Source organism: Bufo bufo, chromosome 5 (assembly GCF_905171765.1).
Source record: "Bufo bufo chromosome 5, aBufBuf1.1, whole genome shotgun sequence".
NCBI classification, from domain to species: Eukaryota; Metazoa; Chordata; class Amphibia; order Anura; family Bufonidae; genus Bufo; species Bufo bufo.
In genome coordinates, this window is record NC_053393.1 from 63,639,559 (window position 1) to 63,655,659 (window position 16,101).

At 46.9% G+C, this 16,101-nt stretch overlaps 1 protein-coding gene across 1 annotated transcript in view; it reads right to left on the minus strand.

The window, feature by feature from the left end:
• The window catches only part of EIF3H (eukaryotic translation initiation factor 3 subunit H), a 126,871-nt gene that overhangs the window by 13,095 nt on the left and 97,675 nt on the right, over positions 1-16,101 (minus strand). The window contains exons 4-6 of the mRNA XM_040432287.1: positions 15,590-15,689; positions 13,991-14,140; positions 559-679 (exon numbers count right to left, since the gene is read on the minus strand). Of these exons, the coding sequence (XP_040288221.1) occupies positions 559-679; positions 13,991-14,140; positions 15,590-15,689 (371 nt within the window). The remainder of the gene's footprint in view (positions 1-558; positions 680-13,990; positions 14,141-15,589; positions 15,690-16,101) is intronic.

Here is a 16,101-nt window from a genome sequence, read left to right on the forward strand (position 1 = left end):
AAGTGGTCTTAAACTTTTGATCAGGACTGTATGTGTATTATACATACACACTATGTGCAGGATCAACCCTATTAAACCTACTACAAAGACTTGTGTTCATCTGGCAGGGATGCCGATATATTCTGAAATATGATTCTTAGGGCTCATGCACACAACCGTATGTATTTTGCGGTCTGAAAAACACAGATCCGCCAAAAATAAGGATGACGTCCAGGTGACATCCATATTGCATTTGTTTTGTTATTTTGTGGATCCATTGTAACAATGCCTATCCTTGTCCGCAAAATGGACAAGAATAGGACATGTTCTATCTTTTTTGTGGGGCTAAGGAACAGACATACGAATGCAGACAGCACACGGCGCGCTGTCCCCATTTTTTGTGGACCCATTGAAATGAACGGGTCTGCATGTGATGTCCGTGTTGCATCAGGTTTTTGCGGATCCATGTAACAATGGACATGTAAAAAATGGAAAAGGGAGAAAAATATGTTTGTGTGCATGAGCCCTAATACTGAGGTATATATTGGGGTCCATCATTTGGGGATTTAGAACACCTACCTGGTGCTTCTGTTGCGTCTGCTTGCTGGCGTTCCTCAGGAACGTGTTGTACTTCACGATATCCTGGCTCATTTCATCCACTCGGTCCATGAGGAGCTGAAGACTCTTCTCCAGATGATTGCTGTGCAGGGAAATAAAAAGCAGGTATTAGAATTCAGAAGGACTTAGAGGCCAAAGTGGGGCACCTAGTGATTACACAGCCCAGAACTCCAACATTTGATGGGGGGGGCCTTACATGTGATGACGTTTGAACACGCAAAGACACGGTAAAGAGCTCTTCACTGCACATGACTAGACAGAGCAAAGTACAATATGCAGCATTAACGAAGAACGTAAGACTCGGGGAAGAGTGAAGAGACACTTGGCATGAAGGCCGCTGAGCATTATATACCTACAACACAAGTGCTTAACATAATGTGAACTGCGGTGAAGAAAAGGACAAAGCAGCTTCATAAAAGGCAGAAAGCCTTCAGTCTGAGTCATCCCACATCTTGGAGGCAGAGTTTGCATTCGGTGTGGCACAAGGTCGACTGTTCATTTCGAGAGAAGTCGTTTTCTTATTTCTTCATTTCCACTGACATCTGGTTTATTGTTTTGTGATACAGACATAATTCTGGTTCTTCAGCGTTCTTGTGCGTTCCTCAGACCGAGCTTACATAAGGCACGGAGAGATTGAACTGCATGTGCACGGTTGTCAACAGAATCGAGGATCTGAGCCCCGCTCTCATGACTGCACCGAAAACAAACTTCCAACTTTGGGGTAAATTGCCACAAACTCGGCTCCTTCCCAAGCTTTTCCCTGGACTTTTGGCAACTGACAGCAGAGGCAACCCTCCAATGCTCAGAGGATCCTATCGATCAGAATAGGACCCATTGGATGCCCAGGCCATAGGTGCAGTTGTCTCTCCACATCCGTCAGATTGGGGACCTGAACCCAAGCAGGAAATACACACTAATTACCTTTTATTTTTCCTTCTAACCTGACACAGAAGACTATATGAGAGTCCGCGCCCCCTTCTTCCACAAAACACCCATCTTGTCCATTAAACAGAAAGGGGCTGTGCTGCAATTCCAGCGTCCCCATCAGCTTCAAGTGTGAGAATCTCTAAATGGCACACATTAAAGGGGCTGTCCCTTGAAAAATACCCTACCCTTTTTTAAAGTAGCACTTGGATCTACTTTTGTAACTGCATGCAATTTCGTATAGCAACTCAATAAAATGTATCTATATAGTGCCACCTGCTGCTTGGCCTATTCCTTACATCTCTGTCCATCTCAGTAATATTGTTGAGGTGGTCACACGTGCTCAGTTCCATCCTTCAATTGCCATCAGCCAGATCTACTGTTAGAAGCTGTGAGTGGAGAGAACTGCAGCAGAAAGGACACACCTGAGGAGTGATAGGATTGCAGGCTGCAGCAGAAAAGACACACCCCTGAGCTGTAATAGGGAGAGATCTGCAGCAGAAAAGACACACCCACTGAGCTGCGACAGGCAGAGAGCTGCAGCGAAAAGACACACCCACTGAGCTGCGACAGGCAGAGAGCTGCAGCGAAAAGACACACCCACTGAGCTGCGACAGGCAGAGAGCTGCAGCGAAAAGACACACCCACTGAGCTGCGACAGGGAGAGTGCTGCAGCGAAAAGACACACCCACTGAGCTGCGACAGGCAGAGAGCTGCAGAAAAAGAGACACCCACTGAGCTGTAATAGGGAGAGATCTGCAGCAGAAAAGACACACCCACTGAGCTGCGACAGGCAGAGAGCTGCAGAAAAAGAGACACCCACTGAGCTGTAATAGGGAGAGATCTGCAGCAGAAAAGACACACCCACTGAGCTGCGACAGGCAGAGAGCTGCAGCGAAAAGACACACCCACTGAGCTGCGACAGGCAGAGAGCTGCAGCGAAAAGACACACCCACTGAGCTGCGACAGGGAGAGTGCTGCAGCGAAAAGACACACCCACTGAGCTGCGACAGGCAGAGAACTGCAGCGAAAAGACACACCCACTGAGCTGCGACAGGCAGAGAGCTGCAGCGAAAAGACACACCCACTGAGCTGCGACAGGGAGAGTGCTGCAGCGAAAAGACACACCCACTGAGCTGCGACAGGCAGAGAGCTGCAGAAAAAGAGACACCCACTGAGCTGTGAGAGGGAGAGAGCTGCAGAAGAAGAGACACACCCACTGAGCTGTGACAGGCAGAGAGCTGCAGAAGAAGAGACACACCCACTGAGCTGTGACAGGGACAGAGCTGCAGAAGAAAAGACACACCCACTGAGCTGTGACAGGGAGAGAGCTGCAGCAGAAGAGACACACCCACTGAGCTGTGACAGGGACAGAGCTGCAGCAGAAAAGACACACCCACTGAGCTGTGACAGGGAGAGAGCTGCAGCAGAAAAGACACACCCACTGAGCTGTGACAGGGAGAGAGCTTCAGCAGAAAACATCCCCCAAATCTGCCGGCTTGAGAAATCTAGCAAAGCAACTGGAGCAAAGAATTGGGAAGATCTCTGGATCCATGTGTGGTCCAGGGCTGGTTCTAGCTTTGTTAGGAATAGATCGTCATGTGTTATATGATTTTCATTATTTACATTAATTATGGTACAACCCCTTTAACAGGGTAAGGTAATGAAGTACCATAGACCTTATCTGTAAATTTTGATCTTTTAAATCTATGACTTTGGAAAGAAAAGTCAAAGTCGCAGATGTGTATCTCGTCACTATACACGTGATAAGTTGTAGAAAAGAGGTAGGCTCTGTTCACACTTCCTATCTGCTCCGCCATTGGAGCAGAAAACTGATAAGTGTTGGATTTTTATCTACGATTGGCATCAATTGTGCCAGACGGGTCCACCAGGTTTCCACCATTTTGATGGAAATGTGAGCAGATCCTTATTCTGGATTGATACCTCTAAGTTTATACCGAACTATTCATATGACACTTCCATGCCGTGAAATGGCAAAACCAAAAAGAGTACAAAAACCCACGTTTCCCATGACCGGCAGCCCTCCCAGTATAAAGCCACATTCACACGCCCATTACAGAGGACAGCGCACAGCTGTGAGCACATACTACACAGGGTGGACACACGGCTGCACGGTCTGGAGCCAAACACATGCTTCTGGGAGCCAACACAGGAGCCCGTCCAAGCAGGCCTATATAATGTATCCAAAAAGCGGGACAACGGAGGGACTACTGGGACGCACATAAACATTTAATGATGTGCGGCAAGTGGAGGAATGTACTGGTTATTAAGAGGTTTCCCTTGCTCTGAGCATTTACAAGGTAATGACTGTAACGTTGTGCATGTCAGCTGCCAAATACACGCGTCCAATAATGTGATTTTTATATTATCTTAACGTAGGAAGAAAATAATATAATGGGACGCAAATCAGAACTGCAGAGCTTTCCCAGTACACAGAGGGCATTGTACAGAGGTGCACTACTACAGTACTTAAAAAGGAGCCGTCCACTCTCCTGGCACAGCCGTAAAAATTGACATTCACCAGGAAATGTCATTTCTGGGGTATATTTTCTTAGAACATTGTGACGTCCCTCTGTTATTCCTCCTGGAAATGTGAGAAATAAAACCGATCTAGGTGTTGCAGGTATTCTTGTCAATGGGAAGTTGTTTCTTTATGATCAGAGGTGAGACCACACAGAGATGGTGTTAACAGCCGCACGGCAATGAGATTAAAATGGCTGCAAACTCACGCAGCCATTAACGATTAACTTGAAAACCGTGTCGGCATGCTGTTCGGTGAAGTTTTCTGCCACGCGGCTTCCGCTCCATGCAGCATTAATTAGACTATGTAGGGACACACCCTATTACGCAGGGGAATGGAACAGATTGTTCACTAATTTCCAGGAAGAGTAACAGAGGAAGTGGACAACTCCGGCATCTCAACGGTGTAAGGCCGTTGTGCTCCTGTGGCCTTATTAGCGGGCCGCATACATCGGTTCCGCAATACACGGGGCACCGGCCGTATGCATTCCACATCACGGATGCAGACCCATTCACTTGAATTGGTCCGCAATCACGGAGATGCGGAACGGAAGCACAGATCGGAACCCCTACGGAGTGCTTCTGCGGTGTTTCTGTCCCTGCCTCCGCACCGCAAAAAAATAGAACTTGTTTTATTTTTTTTGCGGTGTGGATGGATCACAGACCCATTCAAGTTGAATGGGTCTCGATCCGTCCCGGCCACCGCAAGGACATTGCCCGTGCATTGGGGACCTAAGGCCTCTTGCACACAAACGTATTTTCATTCCGTGTCCATTCCGTGTTTTTTTAGTTTTTTTTCGGAAGGTACTCTGTGCATTCCGTTTCCGTATTTCCATTCAGCAAAAATATAGAACATGTCCTATTATTGTCCGCATTACGGACAAGGATAGGACTGTTCTATGACGGGACAGCTGTTCTGTTCCGCAAAATACCGAATGCACACGGATGTAATCCGTGTTTTTTGCGGACTGCAAAAAACATACGGTCGTGTGCAAGGGGCCTTATGCGGGCACTGTGGGAACACTATCCACGCCACATCTACGTGTCTAGTTTATACTAAAAAGGCTGCGACACGGGAGCCATCAGTTACCATCTGGTTTATTTATACACCCAGGGACTACCCTAGGGACCAAAGCCAGGGGCCCCTCAGTCCAAAACACTACCTTTCCCAAATCTATAAGTGACATCAAATCACCTCCAGACTATTATGTCACGCTGCCATGCTATCGTGTGTGTTGGGGGGTGAGGGGGCTATAACAAAGAGATGCCCTCCCATTGATTGCAAAGGGACTACTCTTACCTGGACAGTTAACCCTTTCAGGACTTACCACAACATGGTGTCTTATGGTCGACCATTCCAGATTTTGATTAATCTGCCCTATATTATTAAATAACTACATAACAAGTTTTATTTCTATTAAAATATATATAGTAAGATTTATACAAGATCGGACCCTTTCTGCAGAACCTCCTGAGCCAGGCGGACACGTTCCACCTGTTCTGACCTCAGCAGATGGCCTGTATGAACCAGATCTGAGGTAAGGCGTCCGAGGAGACCAGGCTTCCTGACGGACAGTCAGCGAGGACCTGCGTCAAGACCTCTTACCACCGCTTGTATTTTCCTGCCTATATTCTCGTCCTGCATCTTAACATTTACTTCAGGAAGACAAGTGACCAGGTAGAAGCGACGAGCCAGCGATCCCCTGTGTGTCACCGCCATAGATCACTTTTTCTTTTTAGGACACCAACACTACGAGAGAAAACGAGCTGCATGAGCGGATTTTATAGGAAACTCTGGGACTCCGGCCGTGGAACAGGGAGTCATTGTTAGGACTTTGTGGTAACGCTGTGTTTGCTTCCATTGCCAGGGAGACCGAGGCCGGGGAACAGATAACTAAAACAGATGTGCTGCGAGACATGAAGTAACTGATAAGTCCGCTCCAAGTGTCCGGGCCCCTGCATTTTCCATAGATCTCAATAGTGCGTTACGCCCCCGGTGCTCCTATACAAGGGGCGCCGTCGATTGTCACCCCACTATTTTATTAAAAGGAGACATGATTAGGGCAAAAAAAAGCAAAAGAGAAGGGACTACTCCCAGACTAAGGCGGGGAAAGTCCTAAAATTCAATACTACCGAAAACGGAAGGAAAATGTAGACACGTGCTATACTGCAAACACACAGATGTAGCAGAGACAAACTGCATTTAAAGGGGTTGTGCAAGCAGTTTATGCTGATGACCTACCCTCAGGATTGTATCTGATCGTCAGGGTCCGACAGCCCTGCTCCATGCGAGCGCCACTTCCTTTTCATTACACTGCCCGACATCTTGGAAGTGCAGTGTAATGACAAGTACTCGCTCCGTTCACTTGAATGGTGCAAGTACTTGTAATTACACTACGCAGCAAGGGAGACGACGCGTAGGATAATGAAGAGGTTGCAGTGCTCGCATGGAGTGCTGCCCCCTATTTAAACAGCTGATCGGCAGGGATGTCGGACCCTCGCAGATCAGGTATTGCTGATCTATCCTGAGGCTAGGTTATCAATATATATCACCGGCATAACCCCTTTAACTCCTATAAGAGACTACTGACAGGAGTCAATGATCCATGCATCAGTTAAAGGGATGGTCCAGTTTAGAAAATCCATTTTTCATATATCCTATTAGGGAGTTCTGAGTTATATATTGCTGACCTATGACCATCAATATCAGATCAGCGGGCATCCCACTGTCAGCACTACCACGGGCGAGTGCTGTGACCTTCCCATAGTACATCAAGCACAGCGCCATACATTGTATAGTGGTTGTACTGGGTACCTAGGCCATGTGACCGACTTATGTGACGTCATAGGGCAAGGAAAAGGTCACAGTGCTCAAAGTGCCAAAGCCATTCACTGATTGGCGGGGTGCTGGGAATCAGACCCTCACCAGTCAGATAGGGCTTAGGCAATGAATATTTAAGTCTCGGACAACCTCTTTAATATGGGGGGGGGGGGGCCTGTTCAGGAACCTCATGTTTTGGTCAAAGTTACCGGTCCACTCCTGTATTACACCAACAAGGTATTGAATTAACAGGGTGTAATACTTAATTTGTCCAGTGGTGGCACTGCAGGGAAACTGAACACTTACTGCCAGGATTCACCATAGACTAAAAATGATCAATGGGGATCCTAGCAGGGGTATAATTTACGATTTGCCCATTTTTAAATCATCCTTCTAACACAAGGATTCCCAACCTACGGCCCTCCAGCTATTGCAAAACTACAACTCTCAGTATGCCTGGACAGCCTACAGCTATAAGGGCATGATGGGAGTTGTAGTTTTTCAACAGCTGGAGAGCTGCAGGCTGAGCATGCCTGTTCTAACAAATAAGGAGAACACGTTTAAACGGGTTTTCCAGGATAAAAAAAAAAATCATATCCTATTCTTAGGGTAGAACGTTGATATTTGAGTAGCGGAGGTCCGACTAACAGGCTTCAAATAGGCGGTACTGCAGCCCATCCCATTCAAACAACTGTAGCACCAGATACAATGGCGCGAGAGCCTCAGCCTCTGCATTTAGCTGAACGGAAGGCGTGTTATATCTGGGGCCCCATCGACCAACGTTGATAGCTTGCCCAGGGATAGGCCATCATGATAAACCTCATTAACAGCATCGACTTTCCCTTTAACACGCATGTGAGAACGTGCAAGTGAAGTCTATACCGTGAAGGAGATGGAGCTTGACAACAGGATTGGAGGGGTAACAATGGAGTCAAGGTCCTCCCCACAACAGTTATACAAGGGACTAAGTAACGTAATCGGTTGGCGACCGTCAGTCGGTAATGTAGATCGTTCCACTGCAAAATATATGTTCCAAATTACTAGCGATTTTAGAAGTAGGACTGCGCTGGTCGGTTTAGGCATCATGCATTTCACAGCGGCCTTACATACCGCCATATAAAAACAAGGCGATACACAGTTATCCCTTATGTCGAGTGTAAAACTTGATCCACTTACTTGAAAAGAATCGATCTGACATTCAGAAGCCCACAAGGGACTATGGGGGGGATTTATGAAGACCGGCTACTTAGACGCCGGACTTTGTCCCTTCTGTGCTTGCGGCCTCTACATAACTTTACACTTCTCTAAGTCTACGCCAGCTTCCTTGTCAGCTTCCTTGTCAGCTTCCTTGCCAGCTTCCTTGCCAGCTTCCTTGCCAGCTTCCTTGCCAGCTTCCTTGCCAGCTTCCTTGTCAGCTTTCTTGCTGGTGTAGATTTAGACCATTTTCTACACCTTAGGCTACTTTCACACTTGCGGCAGGACGGATCCGACATGCTGTTTACCATGTCGGATCCGTCCTGTGGCTGTTCGCCGTGCCCCCGCTCCGTCCTCATTGACTATAATGGGGACGGGGGCGGAGCTCCGGCGGTGCACGGAGAAAGCCGCCGGACTAAAAAACCTGACATGCAGTAATTTTAGTCCGGCGGCCTTAAGCCGTGCACCGCCGTGCTGCGCCGGAGCTCCGCCCCCATCCCCATTATAGTCAATGGGGACGGAGCGGCGGCCCGGGGGCACGGCGAAACAGCCGCAGGACGGATCCGACATGGTGAACAGCCTGTCGGATCCGTCCTGCCGCAAGTGTGAAAATACCCTAAAACAGGCGTAGAAAATGATCAATTAGAGGGGGCCTGCGTTTTGCCTGCCCACCCACGTCACGCCACGCGTGTGCGGCGGAAAAAGTTCCAGATTGCAGCACAAATAATCTTTGCGCATATCTGTTTGTAAATGACCCGCTATGTGGCTTGCGATACAGTTCCAGATCGCACGCTGTGCTACTCGAGGCCTTCGGCTTCATTCACATCCGTCAGCTCTACAGCTATTGCCTCTGTATGAATAGGAGGCCTGCAGTTATATAGCAGGTGTCCCGAGTACCATCGAGTACACTCCTGGAACCACATTTATTTTTATTTTTTTTTTAAATACTTTTGCACCTTTCTTAAGAGTATTGAGAAGCTTTAGAAAAAGGTAGTGGCTAAAACTATTCCTAAATTACGACAAATTTATCAATTTTGTATTTATTTGCAGAAACTATCGGTATAAAGCAAGCAATCCAATTAAATGTATCATATAGCGCCAAAATCTGCACCACAGGTCAATTTCCACATAGATTTTGCTGCAAATCTGGCCAGAAAATACATTTCCTCTGAACGTGAACCTACCCTCAAAGAAAAATCCCCCCCCCCCCCCTCAGTGTCGGGATCCATGTCCGTTTTAAAGTCCTACGTAAAATCACAGATAACACGGAGCTCAAAGACTTACAGCCAAGCTGAACCTGCGTATCTCTATCAATATAGAATATATCTAAAAATAATCCACATCCCACAACTGCTAAACCTGTACGAGTGGCTGTGAGCGCCTCATTAGCTGTAGCCAATTAAACCACGGACCTATGGGAATCCAGGCGTCCTGCTGCAGCTGACGTGAAAACACAGCGAGCGCTAAACAGTCAAACGAAGAAAAAAAAAAAAGAAAAAATTAGAACGAGTCATCTAAAAAAGACAAACGAGTGTAAACGCCGCAACATGACGCGATTCTCGACTCGTCTGCAGTGGCCGGAGAACGGCACTTCGTAAATGATCATAAACATCCTGCCAGAGGGGGTCGTTGCCCCACTTACACAAAACAGCGGCAACATGAAATGCCGTTACGGAGAGCCGGTGTGTGAACACCGTCAATAAAACCTGAAGACCCCGGGGAAGGTTGGAGCTGTAGGTAAAGGGGAACATACAGTAATTAACCCTACAGCTGCTGGGGGAAGTATGTGATTTAACAGAACAATGCAGTTAAAAAAAAAAAAATTATATATATATATATATATATATATATATATATATATATATATATATATATATATATATATATTAAAAAAAAATATTAATAGCATAAAAGTAACCCGCTTCACGTAGAAACCCGAGCACTGGATGTGCCTATAGAAGAAAACCATCCGTTCTGCATTACCCAGGGACACAGACGGGAAAGCTTTATAGCGTGTACCATGACATTATATTAGCTCAGTTTTATAATGTTACCGGATCAGCTGAAGTGTTACGCCTGGCCTAACGCCGCGCCGTACATTCGCAGAGAGAGGCAACCATCTGACATTTCCCAGAGCCAATGAGAAGATATATAGCGTGCCTTTCCAACGCGGCCGTATAACAAGTACTTAATTCAATCTATGCATCTGATTTTCAGAGATCTGAAATGGCAAATGTCTTTGGCAGGCTGCGAAATTGTTCGCTACCACTACAAAGTCATAAACGTGAGCGTTCTGCCCTGAGCTGACCCGCGGTCAGCGCTCCCCCCCGCTTGTTGAGCTAGTGTATAAAAGCTTCATGAATCAGGAAACACATCTGGGACTGTCACGGACGCCGGCCGTTATTCTCAGGTAGCTCGGCCCCGCTTCCCACGGCCGAGGGAGCGTAATAAAAAATAATAACAAGGTGATGCTCAGATGTCTGTGTGATAAGGCGGGAATGTGTCCGGGAGATGATGGAGACTGAAACGCTCGCTGATTGCTGAACATTAACATCCGGCTCAGAAATATGTGGTGATAAAACGTTCTCGGCGACAGACGTTCATAGGAAACTGTACTGCCGAGTGCAGGGACACTGCCCTACAGAGGAGGAAGGGAAGACACCTACAGGGAAACTGCCTTTTTGGGTTGTTAAATGTGTAGGGCAAGAGATAATGAACATTTTTTTTCAATTTATTTTATTGATTTTGCTTTTTTTTTTTTTAAAGGAGCACTCCCACAAAAATGTTTAGTCTCTGACCTGTTAGAAAGGTACATGATGTAATCTGAAGTGAAGGCCATTTTCTGACCAGTGATTGTATTTGTGAGTTATAACCTCCCTTCTGATCCTCAGCTGTGTCATGTGGCCAACACTCTGCGCCCCCCCCCCCCCCCCCCCCCCAAATAACACAGAGTACTTTCACACTAGCGGCAGGACGGATCCGACAGGCTGTTCACCCTGTTGGATCCGTCCTGCCGCTATTTCGATGTGCCACCGGACTGCAGCTCCATCCCCATTGACGGGGGCGGAGCTCCGGCACAGCACGGCGAGAGACCGCCGGACTAAAAGTACTGCATGTCCGACTTTTTAGGCCCGCAGCCTTTCGCCGTGCTGCCCTGGAGCTCCGCCCCCGTCCTCATTATAGTCAATGGGGACGGAGCGTCAGTCCGGCGGCACGGCAAAATAGCGGCAGGACGGACCCGACAGGGTGAACAGCATGTCGGATCCGTCCTGCCGCTAGTGTGAAAGTAGCCTTACGTGTAGACATGAAGCCAGCTTCTCTGTGTATGCCTATGGGGGCCTCAATGTCAGTCTGATAGGAATGAATAGAGAAGTAACGGACTTCCTGTCCCGTGTCAGTTGGAGACACCCCCCCCCCCCCCCCCCCCCCATAGGTCATCAATATTGAGATTACAGAAAATGTACATTTCTGTCTATGAACCGTATATAGTAAGCTCCCTCTAGTGGTGCCTGCAGGTACCCAGTGTCGTCTTAAAGGGAATGTGTCATCAGAAAATCTGCTCTCTGATATATGATTGTTTGAAATATCTATTTTAGCAGAGCACCGCCAATATTACCACATGACCGTCCGCATGAGTATGAATCCTGCTGGATAGTAAATCACATTGAGCAGTGCCGACTGCGTTTCTTTATCTTATGAGAAAATGACCTATTGTTTAAAGGGGTTGTGCAGGGGTTTTACATTGATAACTTATCCTCAGGATAGCAAGGACTACAAGTAGCAGCACACTGCTTTATGCAAAAAGACACATCCAAACATTGAAGAATGACTAAGTGTAAACTGCATTACTGCTATACTTACTATATGAAAATAATAAGTTTTTGATCAAGAATATGTTGGGCCCATCTACAAACGACAAGCTGACCTCTATCAAATAGGACCTACACTAAGACCATAAGAGAGCATTTTTTGTATTTTCTATCCTCAGGATAGGTCATCAATATCTGATGGGTAGGGGTCCGACACCCGGCACCCCCACCGATCAGCTGTTTGAAGAGGGGCTGCATGCTAGCGCGGCTTCCTGTCCCTTACACTGCCCGTCGTCTCCCCTGTAGAAGCAGCGGCGCAGTGTAATTACAAGTACTCGCTCCATTCAAGTGAGCAGAGCGGGTACTTGTCATTACACTGCACTTCCGAGAAAACGGGCGGTATAATTAACAGGAAGCAGCTCTGGCATAGAACGCCTCCTCCTCTTTAAAATAGCTGATCGGCAGGGATGGGAAGTGTCAGACCCCCGCCGATCAGATACTGATGACCTATAAGGGCTGACGTATGAAACGCAGTCTTAAAGGGGGTTATCCCATGAAAAGTATTACTATGTGAGGATTATGGTTTTTCTTATTAAGCATTGTTACAATATGCTTGCAATAAAAATGTTTTTACGTCTATTACATTTTCCTCTCTGGCAGCGCCCCCTGCTGTTCATCATTCAGTGGTGGACTGACATGCTCAGTAGCTTGCTTACATCCTTCCTCCTCTCAGCGCCAGAGTAATGATCGCATAGAGAATCACTTTTCATTTATTCAGCTCTACTTCTAAATTTATACAAACATATACCGGTAGTTGTATCTCTCTCTAGAGAAGGAAATCTTCATGTGCATCTCTGGGAGTATATTCTATGCAGGGGATGAAGGGGTTAACCAGGGCTAACTGCAATGCATCTTGCCAAGCTGCTGCCCACCCACAGAAAGGGAAGAGACAAGTGTCATTGTGTGATAACCTCTTTACTCAGCTCCTCCGTTTAAAGGGTCAATAACTTTTCAAAAAAAAACTTTTGATATGTCAGAGACGTATCAAAAGTTTAGACTGCTGTGGTGTGAGTGCCGAGACCCCCCACCAAACCCTAGAACGAGGGGAGAGATGCTACTGACTGATGGGCCTACAGACATGGATGGAATCCATCTCATACAGCAAGGAGAGAGTGCGGGCTGTGTGCGCGTCTCTCCCTCACTCAGACTCTCACCCATCCAAACTTTTAAAATTTTTATGACATCAAGACTTTATATTTTTTAAGTTAGTGACCCTTTAACCATATTTACACTTCTAAGGCTGGACTCCATTCTCACAGTGTCAGCCTTAGGCCGCATGCACACGACAGTATTTTTTTGCGGTCCGCAAAAAGCTGTTCCATTGTTCCGTGATCTGTTTCTGTTTCCGTGTGTCTTCCTTGATTTTTGGAGGATCACCAGACAAGTGAAAAAAAAAAATCTAAGTCAAGTATGCCTTGCAAATGATAGGGGAAAAAACGGACGCGGATGACAATCTTGTGTGCCTCCGTGTTTTTTCACGGACCCATTGACTTGAATGGGTCCGCGAACTGTTGTCCGTGAAAAAAAAATAGGACAGGTCATATTTTTTTGATGGACTGGAAACACGGATCACGGACGCGGATGACAAACGGTGCATTATCCGAGTTTTCAATGGACCCATTGAAGGTCATGGGGTCCGCAGAAAATCACGGAAAACGGAACAACGGTCGTGTGCATGAGGCCTTAGGGTCCTCAGAAGTTTTTTAGTTGTCTTTGCCGTTTGATGGCTTGTTGTTCTAGTCACCAAACCGTTTAAAGCCTCCAGGGAAGGAGTTCTATGCGAAATCATTTTTTTTATGTGCGCCAAAATGGGGGACAGGACAGATCTGCAATGTGCAGAAGACTGGGAATGACTAGATAAGTTTCAATCAAGGACATGGAGAAACAGACCGAGATTAGGCTTCTGTAGTAGAAAAAGCAGCACCCCTAAATCCACAGCGTACACGATAGGGGTTCACGCACGAGTCCCGAGAGCACCCATACAGTGCCACCCTGAGGTAAAGTGTTCGTCCTGGAAAGATGGTGCCCAGGGACCTGCCCTTACCTGCTGGACAGACTCAGCAGCTCATGCTTCTCAGCTACAGGCGCCTTCTTGTCCAGTTCCCAGATCAGCACATTGATGAGATGAGAGTCCTTGATGACGATGGGAACCTCTTCAAACATGTGCTCATAGGCAATGTTCGCCTTCTTCAATCTGTGGAGAGGATGACATTTACATATCGTGATCAGAAACTGCAGCAGAATAAAAGCCTTATGGTGAATGGAGGTCCTTCAAGCTGCTTTGTGCCCTCAACACAGATGTGAGGTCCCCGGGGATCTGCTGCCTGATCGCACCACAGTCTAAGGCTCCATCCACACGTCCACAATTCTGTTCCGCATTTTGTGGAACGGAATTGAGGACCCGTTCATTTCTATGGGACCACATCATCTGCTGTCCGGATCCGCAATTCCGTTCCCGAAAAAAAAAAAAATAGAACATGTTCTATTCTTGTCTGCAATTGCGGAACGCACATTGCCAGTGTCCGTGTCTTGCGGATCCGCAAAACACATACGGATGTGTGAATGAACCTTAACTTTTAGTAACGAGGCAGACGAACATCGCTGAGCTGAAAAGTGGATTCACATTGTGCAATTAGCTTACATGTAGACAAGCTATATCATTTGTGGTTCCAAGGCAGTGGTATAAATGACAGACCCAAAAAAAAATAGTCCTCAAATGTGAAAAGTCGCCCTGAGACGCCCGGCAAAGAGCAGATTTTGCTAGCAGAAGTCGCTGCAGGCTGGTCATGTCAATGTAGTATTAATTAAATGGATGGCCTCCGAATCTACGCTATGGAAACAAATAAGGGATGTCTTCTATGCGGCCTGTATGGTCTTTTGGGACATATGGTTGTCATTAAAGGGCATCTCTCAGCAGATTTGCAGATGTGCAGCAGTTGCAGTGAGAGCGGAGCCTCTAGGTGTAATGGTAACGCCCCCGTTGCTCCTAGAGGCTCATTTGCATATATTAAAAGTTTTTAAAACAATTTTTCTCAGCGCTGCGGGCACATATGAACACGGGACCAACACAGATGTCTTCAGCTGCCAAGCGCACATGGAACAGGTCAGTGTCATAGGTACAAAACTGCTGACAGATGCTGGATTAAAAGGAGCTGCTATTCAGGATGCATCCAAAGAGCGTACTTTCAGTCCGCATCCGATCTGCATTTTTTTCAGATTGCACGTGGACCCATTTATGTTAACTGGGCCGCAAAAATGCTGACAGCACATGCATGTGGCCCTGTGTGAACACGTCCAAGGAGTGGGGAAAGAATAGGCATTTTTACAACATGGGCTCTAAAAAATGGGGGATGCACACAGACCACATCTGCGACTTGCAGACGGCAAAACGCAATCGGCCGTGTGAATGGACCTTTATCCTGGTCCGATTACGCCGCCCCTCCCTTATCTCACAGGGTCGGAGGAGCCCCTACACGTCTAATGCTTTAGCATTCAGCTCACGTTCCCAGTTTGAGCACGTGGACGGAGCCGGCACATGGTAATCTGCTTACCCTCCGCTGCTGAACAACGTGTTCCCTGCCTCTTACCTTGCACGAAACAAGGCGCTGCCGCCAAGTTCCACAAACACACAAGCAGCACGTACCCTTCCACAGAGAAGTCTTTTTCCTTGCAGACTTCCATCAGTTTCGGAGTCAGTCGATAAGCCTTGAGCGACAGCGAGCCCTGAGCAGTCTTAATGGGATCTGAAATCCAGCAGAAAAATGAAAGTCATCGATGGGCGCAAACAAAACAAAAAAAAAACATTGTAAATGAATAGAAAAAACAAAAACTAAAAAGTTTAATAAATTGTAAATACACATATATAATAAACACAAAAATATTTACTATCGCTGCTAACAACTGATATATATACATTTTTTTAACTCTTCATCCCCCACAGCCCCAACAGTATCCAAACTGCGTATGCGTGTAAGAAGATCCAGTCCGCCCCCCGCCTACCAGTAAATGACAGATGTTAGGACTGTTCACACACTTTAGTAAATAGCAGTAGTTATCCTTGTGCCACCTCTCACCCCGCCAGGCTGAACGAGGTTGACGCGCGCACCATCCCGGGGCAGACAGAGCTGACGAACGTTCGGCCTGACATGGAAACCG